Here is a 17637-nt window from a genome sequence, read left to right as displayed (position 1 = left end):
TACATATTTAATGGCAGAGCCTGAGTATCAGAAGTCACTAATTCCCAGAAGTGATTAAAATAAGCAGCTATTTCAAATGTGTCCCATCCTACAGCTTTACTGCAGGCCAGGCCAGCTGCTCTATCTGTCCAACACACCCTCCTGTGCTGCCCCTGCCTCCCCTCCAAGCACTGGCTCTGAATCAGAATTGCCACTGGAAATTACCCAGGCTGCCCTTCCAGCTCTTGTCCTCCCTCTTCTCCTCCAGGATGGGGGTGCTGCTCAGGGTTGAGGAGTGGGACAGCAAGCCTGAGCCAGCGTTGGAGATGGACATGAGGGACTTGGCAGGTCTCATGGAGGAGAGCTGCTCTGTCTTGCCAGGCTCCTTGCGGGAGCGCTGCTGCAGCACTTTGATCATGGCGTCCTTCTCGATGATCTGGGCATGCAGGGTCTTAATCCTTGGGGGCAAAGAAAAAGAACAGTTTAAGTGTTTCCTATCTCCCTAGACTGAGGCCTCAGTGTCCCCATGGCTGTGATTAGGGCTCCCTAGGCACTTGGAGAGGTGGAGGGAGGATGCCAGGAGATTGTCCTGGGCACTGGCTGCTCTCTGGCCCACAGAGCAGATCACGTGAGATAGACCCACCGCCCTCTGGATACTGGAAACTGCTCTAAACAGCCATGGAAGGAGCTCTGAAACAAACCTGAGAATAATGGGCAGAATATGAGACCAACAGAAAGAATTAACACATTTTGGGGAGTCTGCACTGGGGGCCTAACCCCAGGGAAAACAGGTCTGTGAGCCTGTTAAAGGGTGGCTGGAGTCTGGGGTCTGATGAAGATGCCCTGAAGAGAGAAGAGCAACAAGCTAGATGCAAAAAAATCTAAGACAAGACTTTTTTGCATTAGCCCTCAGTATCAAGACAGGTTTTGGATTGCTGTGTTTCTACTTCCTTGGCCAAATGAGTGTCTGGCATTTGACATGGCTGCTGCTGGTGAAGACACAAGAATTTCTGGTTCTGAGGCGTCTACCCAGGCAGTTCATCTCAAATCCCTGTTCCAAAGAAGCCAGACAGGACCAAAGTGCACCTTACCTTCCCTCCATGTCCAGACATCTCCTGTTGGCCAGCAGGATCTCCTCCTCCTCCTTCTGGATGCGAGCTTCCAGGGAGGTGTCATAGCTGGGGTTGGGCGAGTGGTTGATCACCGTGGTGTCCCTGCAACAAGCAGCACAGCACATGAGGAACCTGACAGCACATGAGGGACCTCACAGCACATGAGGGACCTCACAGCACATGAGGGACCTGACAGCACATCAAGGACCTGCTAACTTTGCTGCTTTCCCCCCAGCAGCACAAAAGTACTGCTCAAATGGAACAAACATGGATATCCACAATTTTTTTGCGTTTAAGCTGGCTCAGTGTCTTCCAAAAATCCAACTCCCAATTTCGTTTGTGTCCTACTGAAGAGGGATTACAAAAACATGGAGATCATTATAACAACAACCTCCTGTCCATTTTGGGACAGTGCCTCACCTAAACTGAGTCACTGCACTATTCTGAAGTGATCAAGGAGGCAAATCCAAGGACACAAGAAGGGGAAAGGAACACCAGGCACTTTTCTTCAACTTCAAATTAAAAGCTTTTTCCCTTCCCCTTCCAACAGTATCATACAGGGGATGTGAATATCAAAGGGAACAAGGCATGGAAGTTTCTTAAGCAATCCTAAGCAGCTTTATTCCAAAATATCTGGAATAAGGTGAAAAGAGTTCCAGACTGATTCCATATAAGGCCTAATGTTAATACTGTGATACTTGGTCAGTCCACTAACCAAATAATGAGTATTTCATTCTGCTTGTGAATGTGGCAGGGCATGAGAAGATCCCTCCCCAAAGAAACCCAACCTGACCCAGCTCCTGCCTCTAAAGCATCCTTCCTGCAACCTCAGCTTCCCAAGGGATGCCAGCTTCCACTGTTAAAGGAAAGGGAAAGAAATCTGGACAGTGTTGATGAGGTTGCCACTGGAATTAGTGGAATCTAGATGGAAATGGAAAAGCAGAGCCTCTTTCCTGACTGGACAACATTCTTGTTCATTTGGTGAAACCTGAGCAGGCCTAACACATCCCCTCCCAGTCCATGATAAACAATAGACCAGGCCCCAACTTATCAGCCCACGCTGAAAATATAACCTGGCCTCTGAGCACAAGCAGCAGCTGGAGCCTTCAGGGAATCTCTGGGGAGGTGGAAAACAGTGCACAATAAGCATCAATGCCCTAAAATAACAGCTTCCTTCTGGGGCAAGATAAGATAAGTCTTTAAACACCGACACAGCAGATCTGCAGCTTCACCCCTGTAATTCCAGTGTGATCTTACAAGCTGGGAATCCAGTTGTGATAACATCCCTATCTGGATTTGGCTCATGAAACAATCTACAGGAAAATCTGCTGTCCAGAACCATGAACTAGTGAGCAATGAAATGACATGCAAGCAAGGCCTAATGCTAAGGAGAGGCACTCCAGTAACAGCTCTCATTTACCAACCAGCTGAGGCACTTGGCCTATTCACAGCCATAATAAGTGTTTCTGTACAGTTGTCTTGAAATGGGAGCTTATTACCAAATTTCAGACACCCTTCCCACCCCCACAAGCAGTGCTTTCCATACACAGCAGAATGTTTTGAGCAGAATTTCTTAGTAGATGCTTCTGGTTAGTAAGCAGACAATACCACAAAGTAATTTGCAAAAACATTCTGGAGAACAAGGAAGCCATTCAGGGTGAATGATGTGAATCACCAAGCTCACCCCATCTCACATGACTTCAGCAAGGACTGATCCCTGTTTTAAAAATTAAAAAAACCCCAAACCTCTTCCCCTTTGAATCAACAGCATCTAGGAATGGCTCAGAACAATTTTAGTCTGGAAAATGGATCCTGCATGTGGAGGAATCTTCCCCTGGAAAAACATTTCTAATTGCTGGCAATTGCACAGCTCCCAGGAAGAACAACCAAGCTCCACTTGCTTGCAGAGCTCTGAGGAGCTGTTCAGACCACAGGATGAGCAATCACAGGAGGATGGCATGACAGCATTCCTGGGTGGGAAATATGACATTCAGCTGGAAAAAGAAAATAATCCCAGTGCTGTGAAAAGTCCCATTTACCTCTGAGCAGCCACAGTCGCAGCTGCATCCAAAGCAAACTGTCTCATCACACTTTCCTCCAGGTACTTCTGTTCCCACTTGGTCATGTCAGCTTCCAGAGCAAGGATCCTCTCCTCCTTCTCACGCAGGAGCTCCATCAGCGCTGTGGCGTTGTACTCTGAGACATTGGCAGCCTGAGATGTGCCCTGGCGCTGAGCCCCAGGAGGAAAGGAACAAAGCACACAAAAACAGGAGGCTCAGGATGCAGCTGTAAGGCTCAGGGTTGGCTGCTTTGCTTTTTGTCACTGGTTTGACACAAGAACCCCCCAGAGGGAAATGCAGTGGCTTTATGCTGTGCTGGGCAGGGTAACAAGAAAACACCCGAGATGCAAAATAATCCTCCCAAGGTCTTTTTTTCCCCCAAAAGTATCTTTTTTTCCAAAGATGTGTATTTGGGCCTTCCCAAAGTCCCAAATATGCATCCCAGAGCTGGACTGTGCTATAGAGGTGTGATGATCACAGCCCTTCCATAATGCCTGCTGTAACACAGACTGACTCCCAAGTGTTCACCAAGGCACTGACTAGTGTCATCCCTTCCAAAAAATAAATCCAAAATATTTTTAAAGCATTTGATTCCTACATTAATATGATCACTGTATAGCTGGGGACTGAAATAATTCAGTTCTAAAGCAAGATTTGGAAGGCAGGCAGTGTTCCCTTTTAAAGTAAGGAAACATGGAGATTTGCTCAGATAATAGTTCAATGAATAAAACTTGCAGTTTTATATGGAAGTGTCATGTGGGATTAACAAGACATTTGACTTTAAAAATAAAATAAATAGTTTAAAGGAATAGAAATAGGGCAAACTAACTATTTTATGCTAAGCTCAGAATTTTAACCATGACAGGAAAACAATTTTAGTGTTGACTCAGGCTCAATGTAAAAAGCTGTGGGGTTTAGAATACCTGCTCTTCCAAAAGTGTAACAGAAAAGTTTATCAAATTACTGTAACTCCTACTAAAACCTATACAAAACCCCAAGATTTAAATATCTATTTCTATGCAGAGATGGAAGTTAGGGGATAAAGGTAAGCTAAATCACTAAAGCTAATCACTAAATGTGATTTAGAGCATAAGCCTGCATCCTATTTCCAGTAAAATTCAGACACCTGACAGTTTATCTGTATTTAACATAGGCTGAAGTTAATGTAATTTTTAACACAATTGCACAATCTACTTCTCATTCATTCTTTTCACTGAAAAAGACTCTCAATAATACTGCAATACAGTCTATATGAAACTCCCATCTATTTCCATCAACTGCATTTATAGAATTGACTTTGCTAGTTTAGCCTTGTGTGCTTTTTCAAATTCAAAAGGTTTTTGAAGGGCCTCTTTTAAGGCCAGTTGTTAATGAATTTTATGTAAAATCACAAACTGTGAACAGGAATTTTTAAATAATTTCAAATAACATAACCCTGGTATTTAAAGGTGCAGCAACATGTAGCTATGAGGCTGATCTTGTCACAGGATGGATCCTCTATTGCTCCTTATCTATAAATCAGGTGAAAGCAATACAATGGAAGAAACCCATGAATCTAACTAGTGAAAAAGAAGTTTTTTAAGAACACAAGATAAAAAATGCAGTGCCTTTCTCCTGTGTGTGGGCAGGGTGCAATCCAGGAGCCCAGCAGGGCCAGGGGTACCTGCTGCATGCGGAGAGATTCCAGCTCCCTCTCCAGCCGGGTGCGCAGCCGGTGCTCCAGCTGCTCCCTCTTCTCACACGCTGCCTGCAGCTGAACCAAGGCCTGCTGCATCTTCTCCACCTTCTCAACATAGACCTGCTTCTTCTTCAGCTGAAACAAAGCAAGAAAAGGCAGCATAAACAATGGGAACAAGCGAGTGAACTTCGGGCTTTGCTGGGAAGAAAACGTTGAGGTGACTTCGACGAGCCCACAGGAAAGATGGAGAGAGACAGGACAAGGGGGATGGCTTCACATGGCCAGGGGGATGTTGGGAGGAATTCTCCCCTGTGAGGGTGGGGAGACACTGGCACAGGGTGCCCAGAGAAGCTGAGGCCGTCCCTGGATTCCTGGAAGTGCCCAAGGCCAGGCTGGACAGGGCTTGGAGCAGCCTGGGACAGTGGGAGGTGTCCCTGTGGCAGAGGGTTGGAATTGGATGATCCTGAAGGTCCCTTCCATTCCAAACCATTCCATGATTCATGACAGGCCATGCTGTCAGTGAGCCTGGGACAGTGGAAGGTGTTCCTGTGGCAGAGGGTTGGAATTGGATGATCATGAAGGTCCCTTCCAGCCCAAACCATACCATGATTCCTGACAGATTCCATGCTGTCTGTGGGCCCTGGCCTGCTCTGGCCTGGCCACTCAGGATGCTCCAGCTCTGCTCTCCTGCTGGGTGTTTTTGTCCTTTTTGTCCTCAGTGACCCCATGGTAACGATGGGGAAACAGAAGAAATTATCTGTGGCAAATGTTTGAGAGCAGCAATGGACTAGAAAGGGCACCAGGGACTGAAACAGAGTTTGAGTGACTTGACACACGTTTCCAAGGAAACTGCAGAAGTGTTTAGAGCTGATCCCCAAGTTGGGAACACTCTCAGTGCAGAACTGAAAATTGCTGGCAGCATTTTTACAAGATTACGCAGAAACTGAATCAAAATTTGTAGAATCCTATTGCTTTCCAATCACAATAAGATAATAGGATCAAAGCACACACCAGCCATGGCCCAAGCTCTCCCCATGGCAGGTTTATCCCATCAGTATGGCCATTCTTCTTGGCCTGAGAGGTCCTGCTCTGTATCTGCCACTGCCTTTCCATCCTCCTCCACTGCTCGTCCTGCAAACCAAGCTGCCACTCTGCCTCACAAGAAGCAACAAAAAGTACTACACTGAGCCCCCAGTAACTGTCTTAGCAAGATTAATCCACAGTTCACACAGAATAAAAACTAAAACATTACTTAAAAATAAAATAAAATATATCCAGGGCCCGGTTCTATTAAAATATAGGGAATACTGCACACCTGTGGGCATTATTTTCTGTTTAGGAAAAGATTAAACAATTGCAATTAGCTGGCCCTGTGCAGCAAATCTGGGGCACTGCTTTTGTAGCTCTGATTGTCATAAACCCTAAAATACAAAAATAGCAGGAAGAAGGCAACTTTTCCCAACAGTCAGAGCCAAAGCTCTAGACAAGCACCACAATGCAAAACACAGACTCCCTTATGTGAGTTCAAAGAGCTGCTGTACAGCTTGATGGAAGAAAAGTCCACTGAGGGATATTAAAGACAAAAGACACCACTTTTGGCTCAGGAAGTCCTTCTTGGAAGCGGAAAGTATTCTGGGAAAGTATCAGGGCTGGCTGGCCCCATGCTGCCAGTGCTCCCCAGGAATCTGCTCTCAGCCTCAGCACACACAGGATACTTTGATCTGAACAACACGAGCTCTTCTTACATCACACCTTTGCTCCAAAAAGGTCTTATCATGTGTTTCTTAAAAAAATTTCCCTTTTCTCACTCCTGTTCCTTCAGGCAATGCAAAGAGCAGAGACAGAAAAATCTCCCAACAATATTAATCTCAGACATAGTATCCTTTTCTTCTCTCCATAAAGTCAGCAGGCATCTAATCCCACAGCGTGAATGTTGCTGCCTTAGAGGATTTTCCCCAAACAAGAATTTTATAATAAAAGTTACAACAAACAGTGAGCAACCCAGCCAAAGGACTTCCCCCCAGTGCATGTACAGTAGAAAGGTATTTTTATTCTTTGATTGCTCAAGATTTCAAGCTTGTTTGGAATGGGAGTGATGAGAACATTTAAATGTAACTTAATAGTCGACTGCTGCTCTGCAGAAAATCAATGAATGTGTTATACTTAATAAATCTTTTTATTCCAGATCATAGTACTTGATAACACCAATTCAGAGTTTGTCAGACTCCACTGAAGTGTGCATTAATGCACTAGCTTTAAACTTAGATTAAGAGCAGCTCAAAGTAGCCAGAAGTTATAAATACAGGGTCAGATAGAACCCAGATATGGAGAGCACTCAGTATCTTGGGTTTTGACCTGGACAAGAGTGAGGAACAATTTGATAAACTCACTAGCAGTGAAATACCACACATTGAGCTGAAAAATAATCCCTTCAAAACCAGCTCTCCTACCTCTCTCTTCTTTATAAAGTTAAGGATGAGGTGCTGGACATTTGGTCTCATTACTTACTACCAAGCATTTCAATTCCTGAGCAGTTTTTTAACACACAGGTAAAATCCTGCAAAAGCAGCAACCACCAACACTTTACAGTTTCGCAATTAACAAACCTGAGTATGCATATGTGTGGATGAACACTCTGGCCTGCACTCAAAGAATACCAAGAGCCCAGCCAAAAAGCAGAATTAGGACACAGAAATTCCACTGAAACATCCACTTTGAAGGTTCTCCCATCAGCCAAACCTGCAGGTGAAAAGTTGCAACACAAGCTGTTGCCCAAGCTCCCAGCACTGCCTGCACACGCCTGGCTCGGGCACCAGCCCCAGAGTCCAGGCACAGCTTGTTCAGTGGCTTTGCAGAAACACAACATTTTTTTATCCCTTCACAAGATGCACTTCATCCTCCAGCATCAGGAAGAATTAGGAATGTTGGAAGATTTAGGGCTGGTGTGTGTATTCTTTTCAACAGCTTAAAACTGGAATTAATTCACAAATTCTTCAAATGATTTTCAGGTTTTTGGAACCCAGGTGTTCAGTAAGCTTTAAAGGCATGGGATGTCTCCAGACAACTCAATTTTCCTGGTATCTTTTGTCAGAATTATCCTTTCTCTCTAAGATAATCTCATTTCATGCACTTGCTGCACTCAATGAAGTCACTGCATATTCTGGCACTCTCATTCATTTCCAGATCTGCCACTCTGCTGCTGCAAGTATTTGTGAGAAAAATTTACTTTTCTGTGAACCGGGATTCTCCAGAAGTGCTAGAAGGGAAATCTAAATTTATACATTTTAGGTTTTCATCTCTCTGAGTGGATCTGACTCTCATTGTAGAGGATCAGGAATGATTCTTCCAAGCACAGAGGGATTTCATTACCAGAAATCAAGAGTATGATCTTGTTTTCCTAAGACAGGAATTGGAAACAATTTCCTGAGTATTGCCAAGGTGCTGAAGACATAACTAAGATGGGAAGAAGGAAGAAAGGCAGCGAGCTGAGGCTTGTTCTTGGTCACTTGCCATGGATTCCCCACCCTCCCTCTCCCAGCAAAGAACCAAAATTGGCTGCTCAGTGCCAAGGGCCACAGCAACATCTCCCAGGGCAGGGATGGCATCAAAGGACACAGGAATTCTCTCCTCTGCATCAGACCTTGCAGAGAACAGGTGCTCCAGATAAGAGCTCATTCCTGAAGCTTTACAAGGATGCAGTCACACCCTTTGGGATGTAATTTTAAATAAATTTGACAAGATAGTAATTTTCCTTTTGATGGTACAGCATTTAACTAAGAAGCAAGCTCATGTTCACTTAATGTATCATAACTGCTTTGCCTCCAAGGGTGCTCTGAAAATGCAGAGCATTTTGCTAATGAGAGTATCTTTATTTTAACACCTATTTACGATGTAAGATCTCAAATAACCTCAGTGCATGTCTGGGAGCACAGCAGGATGACTGTATCCACTCCCAGCATTTCCTACAGCACAATTTCAATAATGTCCTTATCATCTCCAGGTCAGTCTCTGACTGCTTTGGAAAATGTCCTAACCAAGCATCAGAGGTCAGGCTGTAATTCTAACTAAACCAATGTAAACAGGAGCAGCCACTCTCCAGCTACCATTTACTACAAAGTTTATGTAAATTCTGCAACATGACTCAGGACAAAAAAAATAAAGATGACCATGACTGACCTGGGCTCTGCAGAAATCCAGGGCACAAAGAGCAAAGCAATGCAGGGAATATCCCAGAAAGATTCCCTGGCTGCCTGATCAAGTATTTCCAGCTTCATTTAACTTCCCCTCTCCCTTGGCATGTACCTGCATGGTCTAAAATCAGTGGCCAAAGACAAGTTTTCCTCTCAGAAATGGGGGATATTTGATTATTACTACAACTGCCTAGCAGAAAATGATTTAACAACATTCTAAAAACCAAACACTGTTCCTCATTTATTTAGGCTTTGACAAACCATGCAATGCCTTTCAGGGATCCCAGCTCCCTGCAGAGGCTCTGAGGAGGGCACAGAGGTTCATGGAAAGGGAGCAGGGGCACACAGGAATGAGGAATTTTCAGTCAAGGCACAAAGGAGGCTGTAACATCCTCCAACTGGGGCTGCCTGTGCAGGACAAACACAGCCCTGGACACAGCAGGTGAGGGGGAAGGATCTTCTTTGAGGGAAGAGATTCATTGCTTCCAGATGAGTTACTCAGCAAAGATTTTTTTGGGTTTTTTTTCTGGGGAAGAAGAGAAGACTTCCTGCACTGATTCAGAACTCTCCCAGGCATTTTGTCAAACCCAGGCATTACCCTCTTCATCTTGGACAGCTCCTATTTCAGCAAATTGGTAACACTCATCAGCATCTGCTTGTCTCCCACCCACTATTTCTGATGTCTTCAAAGTCCTTTGTTTAATATATTCAGGGTGTTTTCATAACATTTCTGGGTTTATCCTAAAGCTGAATCCATTCAGATGCAGCTGAAAATGTGTTTCCCCACAAGAATTTGCCTGCTATGGCAGAAATGTAGTAAAAAAAAAAAAAAAAAAAAAGAAAAAGCCAGCAAGCACGTTTACATCACCTCACCCTCTTGCAGTTGGAATATATTCCTCTAGGATGCCTTTGAACCCTCAGTTTGTTTGAATTCAGGCCCAACAAGGCGCCAGTGGCCTCAGCAAGAATTCCTGCTGAAACAATTTGGTAACACTATCCCGTGCTGGGGAACAGTGTCTGTGGCATGGCAGTGTCACAATGTCGTCGCCCCGTTTGTTTGTGTTAAAATAAAGTTCTGACTCTCAAAGCCACCGCTGGAAAATCACTAACAGGCAGAACATGTGAGACAGTGACATGGCAATAAAAAGGCAGCTCTGTCACAAGAATGCAGCTCATTAGAGGGAAGCAGTTTCAGGGAAAACAGGGAGGTTTCTCTCCTCGGCACCCAATCCATCCAGGAGTGACAAGCCATCCAAAACTTGTCCCTTTTAGAAGCAACTCTCTCCTGAAAGGATTATTAGGTAGCTCTCAGAGTCTATGTGAAACAAAGCTGTGGAGACCAGGAATATCTTTTTATAGTGACTAGAAAAAACTTGAGCAGGCATCAAGCAGACAGCTCTCCTTTGGGTCTCCTCCTTACAAGCCAGGGCTCTGTTCTGAAAGTATCTCAGGCACAGCATAAAAAGTACAAGAGATGTCACTGGAAATGTATTTTTGCATTTCCCCCCAGACAGAACCCTCAGTGTTATCAGAAATAGAGCATTTTTTCTCTGCACAACAGCACAGTGAGAAATGAACACATTATCTCAGCTGGTATCTGCTCCATTTGGAATTGTGATGGCTGAAAGATCTATGAACTTCTAAACGAAAAGATATTTCATTCAAACTCGTCCCCTGCTTTATCCCCCAGTTTCTACCCATTAGAGAGGTGGTCTGTCTTCTCTCCCCACTGCAAGGTGTGTGTCTGAGGATGGCAAAGAGCAGATATTTTTATCTTCCTGGTGCTTGCCATTATTCTTCAAAGCTGTCTCCTTGAGGCACTCAGTAAAAAAGTGATTTGTAAAGCAATGGAGCAAAGGAGTACAAGTTACACTACTATCAAAAACCCACAAACTTTTGTTAAGTTGAAATGTGGTCTTCCGTGGTATAAATTAAATAGGGTAAGCAGAAATGACCAATTTGAGGGGAAAAAAAAAAGTAAAACCAGTAGCACTTGCAGCCTCTGCACTCAGCAGTTGTGGTTAGATAAAGCATTTGGCACCAAACTCCCTCCTGCAACATTGCAAGTCTGGTAAGGACTGGCAGCAAGTCAGCATTTCCTCAGAGTCAGGTGGGTCAGGATGGTCCTTTCTGCAAAGCCAGCAGTTCTGGCCCTGGCCCAAAGCAAAGCCCAGCTTAGCTGCTCCATCTGCTCCAGGCTCAAGGTGGATGAGAGCACATGGGGTTAAATCCTGTGGGAGCAGCCACAACACTGCTGCCATCCCACCTGAGACCCTCGCAAATGATCCAAAATGAGAATTTTTCATTGCTTTAGCTCCAAATATTATCACTAACTCTTTCTGACTGTGATGTACATTTTTAAGCCAACTTTCATTTTACCTTAAATATGTTCAATTTATGTCAAATGTATTACATGTAATGAAAACAATCTGAAGTTTTGATTTCAGAAACCACAGACCAATACTTCACTAGAAACAATTTTAGTAAGCTGCTGATTTATGCAAAACTGGAACATTTACTAAAGGGAAGAACAAAAATAGAGAAGTGAAAATAGGGGTTAATAACTGTGTATCTTTATGGAGAGTAGAGAAGTAGTAAAGTTTAAATATTATATATAAAACATATACATACTTAGCAATTCTGTTCATAGACACATTTAAGTTTGCTTTAAATATTTATGAACACTCACCCTATTTTGCACTTTGCAGAAATAAACCCCACACTATCAAAAACTTCAATGGCAACTTGTTCTAAATTTGAAGAGCCATTTCACCCCTGCTAACAGGAGAAGCATTCTGTGAATGTCTACTTTTGCATCCAACTGCTTCACACTGCACTTCAGTATCTCCAAGATCATTCCTTCCTCCATTACATTTAACATCCCATTATCTCTCCTTTTTTTTAACTTGGATGCTGAAATCCAGTATATATAAAAATATTCAAAGCTCCACAGGTGTAGAGAAGTGTCTACATTTTACAGATTTTGTCCAGACTGGCAATTCAAGCCAAGGGTTTTGAAAAGAATCTAAAGCTCCAATTCCAATGCAACATTTAAAATCAGTTACAGTCATATATTGCTTATAGCTCTCTCTAGAATGGAAATATTCATTTATAAAGGATCTGGTGCACACAAGGCAAGGTTACTCTGCTTAATAGGAAGTCAAAATGGAAAGGGTAAAAAGAAAAGGTGAAAACTTACATTACAAGAGGCAACAACTGAAATATGCATCCCCCCTCAGGCCCTGAGCCAGAGTAGCTGCCAAACCTGAGCCTAAGAAACTCCACCCTCTGCTGCAGGACCAGTTTGGAAATTCCTGACACTTACAGGGACTAGTCACTCAGATTAACCTGGCCAGAATAAAGAAATAATCCACTAATGGTTCATATCTCTTGGCCACTGAATGCCACTAACTCAGAATGGTGTTCCCAGCCTTTTCTAAAGGTGCCCTGAGCTCTGAGCAGCTCCTTGGCTGCCTTTGGGAATTACCAAGCAGCCTGGGGATTGGAGAACTTTCCACAGTTCAACACTAATGAGGCAACAAATGTGTTCTAATCCTAAGTATTTCATTAAAAAGTGATTTGGGAAACCTGCAAAAGTGACTCTTTAGCATTTGTCTCCCCTTATTCTCTCTCACCTCTAGGAAAAAGCAGAGTTAATTCCTGCTCCCTCACTGAGACACTTCCATATTTATCTACAGCAGGAAGGGTGGCACTTCCTGCACACCCTGGGATTGGAGCAAAGGTTGGATGCCTGTGACCACAAGCCCTCATGCAGATCATTTCACCCTGGATCAGCCTGTGTGTGCTTCTTAAGCTATCATGCAATTTAGCCCAGAGTGACTTACCTATTTCACTGTTCTACCTAGGCAGAAATACCTTGCCACAGCACTGAACCCAATTCTTCTGGTGAAACAAGAGCAGTCTTTGGAAAATAAAACATACAATTATTATTACCCCTCAAAGCTTCAACTTTATTGTGAGGGAGCCAGAAAGAGTGTCTACACAGAGACTGAGCCCAGCCAAGTGCTGTGTGTGCTGGCCCAGCTATCAGAGCACCTCATCCACACTGACTCCAAGCATTTTCCAGGGAAACCACGAGGATGTCCCATGTCCTTGGAGTTAGAGACCCATCAGACTTTTAAATAAGGTGCTGAAATTTGAATGAAAGCCAAAGAGCTCCAATACATTGCAGAATCAATGAGAGAATAATTTCAGAGCTAAAGAGAGCCATGGCAGATGTAAATTATCCTATAACCTAATGCTCCCTGTCCCCTGAGTGAGTGCAAGTCAGCCATGGCAGGCTAAAAGAGGTTATGACAGCAGATAAACCCACAAGAACATCCTGAATGAGCAGAGCAGCTCCAGGGGAGATCCAGAGGGACTGAGGGAAGGCTTCCATGAAGAGATTGAAAGAATGACAAAAATTAAGGATAGCAGGGAGAGACACAGGAAGATTCAGGGGAGAGCTATTGAGGCAAATCCAGAGCTCAGAGAAGAGCAGGCTAAAACTCAGGAATGAGCTACACCTGTACCTGGGAGAGGAGGATATTCACTTAGTATTTGACCATTCCTCCTCTGTGGGCACAATGGGATCCTGAAGGGAGAGAGAACTAAAAGCAGACAAGGGTAGTGTTTGAGGAATGTCTCTGAAAGCAGCAAAATTCAGGTGGGCACAGGCACAGTGCCCAGCTGAGTGCTGGTAGCCAGGGAGATGGCAGGGTTGGAGAACAAATCTGCAGTGAGGAAGTGTGCTTGGCCAGAAGATTTCCTCCTGAGACTCTCCATGGAGGAAGAGTAGGAGTAAAGGAAGCAGAGGCTGGAGTGGGAAGTGGGGCCTTTGAGCAGAGAGCAGAAGGCAGGAGAGGAAAGGACGGACACCGTGACGCAGAAGGGACAAAGGTGAGAGCCATGATGGCAGGGACAAGGCTGCAAAAGAAACTGCTGTGAAAGCTGCCCAGCAGAGCAGCTCAAATGTATTATCCCCTCTTGGGAGGAAAGGCAGAGAAAACAACTAAGGTCATGCCCAGCTTATTACAAATGCTGGGCACACACGGGGATCTGCACTGTCCCCACACCTGGCAAAGGGACAAGCCACATTCATCTGATATTACTTGAAAGTCCATCCAGATCTGAACTTCTGCCAAGTCCAGCAGGTTTCCAGGGCTGAGATTCCACTTCCAGCCCACTTTTACAAGTTGAAACAAAAGGAAAACAAAATATGGCTGCTTAGAGAAAAGCATTTCCAAGGAAATAGAGATTTGTGGCTTATCTGTTTAGCCAGTCAACACAAAGCTAAACTGACAGAAACAGCTTTGAGGAAAACAGATTTCCTTATAACTTCCACAAGACAAACTCGTTCCCAAAGCCACTTTTGCTGGCACACAAGCTCCCCTGACCCCTCTTTCTCAGCATTCTTACCTCCTCCTCCAGTTTCACCACCTTGGCCTGAGCGTTGTTCAGGGCCTGGTCTCGGATCTCGATGTGTCTCCGCTGGTCCTCGTTGGTGGAGCGGGCAGCAGCCAGCTCTATTTCCAGTTTCTCTTTTTCCCTCTGTGTTTCCTTGTCTGTGGATAAAAAAGTGATAGTTATCAATGCACAGCACTTGTCTCTGTCCAGTTTTCAGGAGCCTTTCACTCCAGAGGTGAAGGGACGATTGCAATGGGACTTCTCACAAGAAAGAGAATGCAAATGTAGTGCTAAGAGGGAAGAGAAAAGGACATGGCTTTCAAGGAAGAGAAGGACCTGTAATCCTGAAAAACAAGTATGGTACCTTCAAGCAACAATGTGCCACAAAGATAGTGAGAAGGAACAGAAGGTACATCACTCAGTACAGTTACTCAGGTAATTTGCTGTGATTATACAGATGGTTAGTGAAACTTGGCACTTCCTCACCTCTGAGCTTTCAGCAGTGGAAAACAAACTGAGTAATTTTAATATCTCAGGCTGGGCAGAGAGATAGCAGGCTGGTGTTCCTGAAAAACTTGTGTTCCTTTTTTCCACACTGACCCCCCAAACTGGAAGGGGGTTCTGTCCTTTCTCAGGGCAATATCTTCAGAGGAGATATCTTCAGAAAACAAATCAGCAGTAAGAACTGCTCAGTCCTCCTCTACTGCCTGTAAAATTGACCCCCTGGGCCCGAAGTGAGGCACATAACATCTGTTCTGTCCCTTCCCTGAGCACACCTGCCACCCCAAACACAGCAGCTCATCCTTTTCTGCTGCTCTCCAGGAAGAGCTGGAGCAACAATGCTGAGTGTTGCAGGAACAGGGCACTGCCTTCATAAAAACATAGATAGGATAAAAATAATTGGAGACTGGAGAAATTATCACAAAGGGTGTAAGGCAAAGCCACAACACAGAGCTGATGTCCTCTGTGTATGTTGCCATTCCCAGCTCAAACCAACCAGCTCCAAAGATAACATTAACCCACTTGCTGCATACACAACCACAGAATACTCCCTGGAGTGATCTACACCCAGCACTGATGACACCAGAGAAACTGCATTCCAGAAACCAATATCCCACGACAAAGGAATGAGGACAAGGAGTGGAAGGCTTGAAAAACAGGAACGAGGTGCTGGGTGTTAGGACAGACTGCATATGGAGCACACAGGCCCATTTGTGCAAGCATGTGCATAACTATATTTACAGGACCACAATTACTCCCTTTCTTCTGCCAGCAAAGAGCCAGGAGCAAAGCTTTAGCAACACAGAGCAGCTAAAGATTCCCTTCTGCCAGGGAATCAACACAGCCCACACACAGGTTGCAAAACAAACCTGTCCACCAACAGCACCCAGAGCTCTGCAGAGCAAACCCAGGGCCAGCCCAGGACATAAGGACAAATGTCATCACATGATGGGGTTTATTTTGCCCATCTTTTCCCAGCATTTCTCCTCCACCCAGGAATGAGTTGCTGCCAGTGTGAGCACATTGCACTGTACTGCAGAGACTGAGCTGCATTGAGACAGGGTGGCATTGTGCCAGCAGGTATCAGTCAGTGCTACCAGGCTGTTTGTTAATCTGGAAATGCTTGCAGAGAGGCTTTGGGAGGTTTTGTTGCACACTTTTCTCCAAATGAGAACTGCTTCACTTGGCAAGTGCCTGCAGCACCCCCAGAAATGCTGGGACTGATTAAATGCAGGACTGTGGCTTCCATGTTCATCCAAAAGGAGAGGCCCCACAGCTTTGACCTCCCCAATTTCTGGGTGCACCTATGAACCTCAGTGTCCACCAGCAGAAGGAGAGACTAAACTCCCAGACTTCCCAGTACCACCAGGAGTTTGGAATTCACACCCTGCCAGCCATTTGCTTGCAAGGCAAACCACAAGGAATAAGCTAAAGATGACACAAGAGTGGGACACCAGAATCTGTCAGGGTAGCTGCAGTGTCTATTACACCACAGAAAAACTCTGTTTTGCAATTTTATTGCACTACCTTTTTATATAACAATTGGAGAAAAGTGAGCATTGTCAGAAAGGTGGAGCACGCTGTGGGATGAGAGAAAAGTTGGCCCGACGCCGTCAGCCTCAAGACATTTCAGAACAAAGGAAAAGCAGCATTTCACACCCGTCATTTTGGTTTGCCTTGTGATAAATCCACTGCTGTGGACACAATTCCTGACCCTCACCCAGCCCAGCAGACTGCAGGAGTGTTCATCATCCCCTTTATTTTTGCTCAACAGGATAGGGCAGTGGCAAATTAAAGAGGAAGGAGATAGGAGACCTAGCAGGCTCCTCTCCTGCTGGCCTTAACTCCTGCCAGGACTCCTGTGGGCTTGGGAAGGTTTCATTTCAAAGCTTTCAAGGAATAAAATAGATGGATAAAATATGTAAATTATGGGGCAAACACTAATTTTATGGTTTAACTGAAAATTACCTATGCTCCAATATCTCTAATAAATCCCATCAGATGGACTTTAGATACTGACAGAAAAGGAATTCTTGGATCCCTCCTCCTTTCTCCACTGCCAGCTTTGGGCTGCCACTGCCCTGACTTCTGTGCTGATCATGAACCTGCTGCACTGTCCTCCCAGGCAGGTGACTGGAGCTTTCCAGTGACCCACAAAGGCTGTGAAACTCACTTTGTGCAAAGAGCTGGGAGATGGTTTTCCGATTGTCTTCAGAGCCCTCAAACTCCTTCTCTGCCAGCTGCTTGTTGGCTGTCTCCATGCGTTCTGCAAAACAATTCAATAAAGGCAAAAGAAATAATTAACAACTTTCAAGCATTAAGTTACATCTGCTCAGGGCATTCCTGATGCTGGGGGAATGGTTCTGCTAATTCTACAGCCTATGAGAAACTGGCACTCACTTTTGAAATGTTTTTAATTATGTCCTTAAGGAAATACACTCAATGAAACTGAAAAGTTTAAAGTTCCAAAGAAATTATTTTAAACATCCATAATACAGAAGTTTATTTTTTCAATTTATACCTTTATTTTTTCCACACAAATAAATCCCACCATGCAATTAAAAGATCTCTTATAACTCTCCACTAAATCTTAACAGGAGATTAAATTACTGTTGTCCAATTACCTGACTTGAGGGAATAGTGTAAAACCCTAAAAACAGCTTAACAGCTCTGCTGCTCCAAGCTGCTAAAAACTTGTATCAGTCTGTGAA

The 17637-nt window shown here is 44.4% G+C and overlaps 1 protein-coding gene across 1 annotated transcript in view; it reads right to left on the bottom strand.

The window, feature by feature from the left end:
• Positions 1-17637, bottom strand: part of AMOT (angiomotin) — a 45494-nt gene that overhangs the window by 2028 nt on the left and 25829 nt on the right. Inside the window, exons 6-11 of the mRNA XM_054289832.1 lie at positions 17100-17192; positions 14438-14583; positions 4815-4964; positions 3131-3321; positions 1071-1193; positions 205-437 (exon numbers count right to left, since the gene is read on the bottom strand). Coding sequence (XP_054145807.1) covers positions 205-437; positions 1071-1193; positions 3131-3321; positions 4815-4964; positions 14438-14583; positions 17100-17192 — 936 coding nt within the window. The remainder of the gene's footprint in view (positions 1-204; positions 438-1070; positions 1194-3130; positions 3322-4814; positions 4965-14437; positions 14584-17099; positions 17193-17637) is intronic.

The sequence above is a fragment of the Melozone crissalis genome, unplaced genomic scaffold (assembly GCF_028551555.1).
Source record: "Melozone crissalis strain CALT ecotype California unplaced genomic scaffold, PUWL_Pcris_2 ptg000068l_1, whole genome shotgun sequence".
In the NCBI taxonomy this organism is placed as follows: Eukaryota; Metazoa; Chordata; class Aves; order Passeriformes; family Passerellidae; genus Melozone; species Melozone crissalis.
Note: the sequence above shows the minus strand (reverse complement) of the source record. Positions and strands in the feature narration are given on the sequence as shown.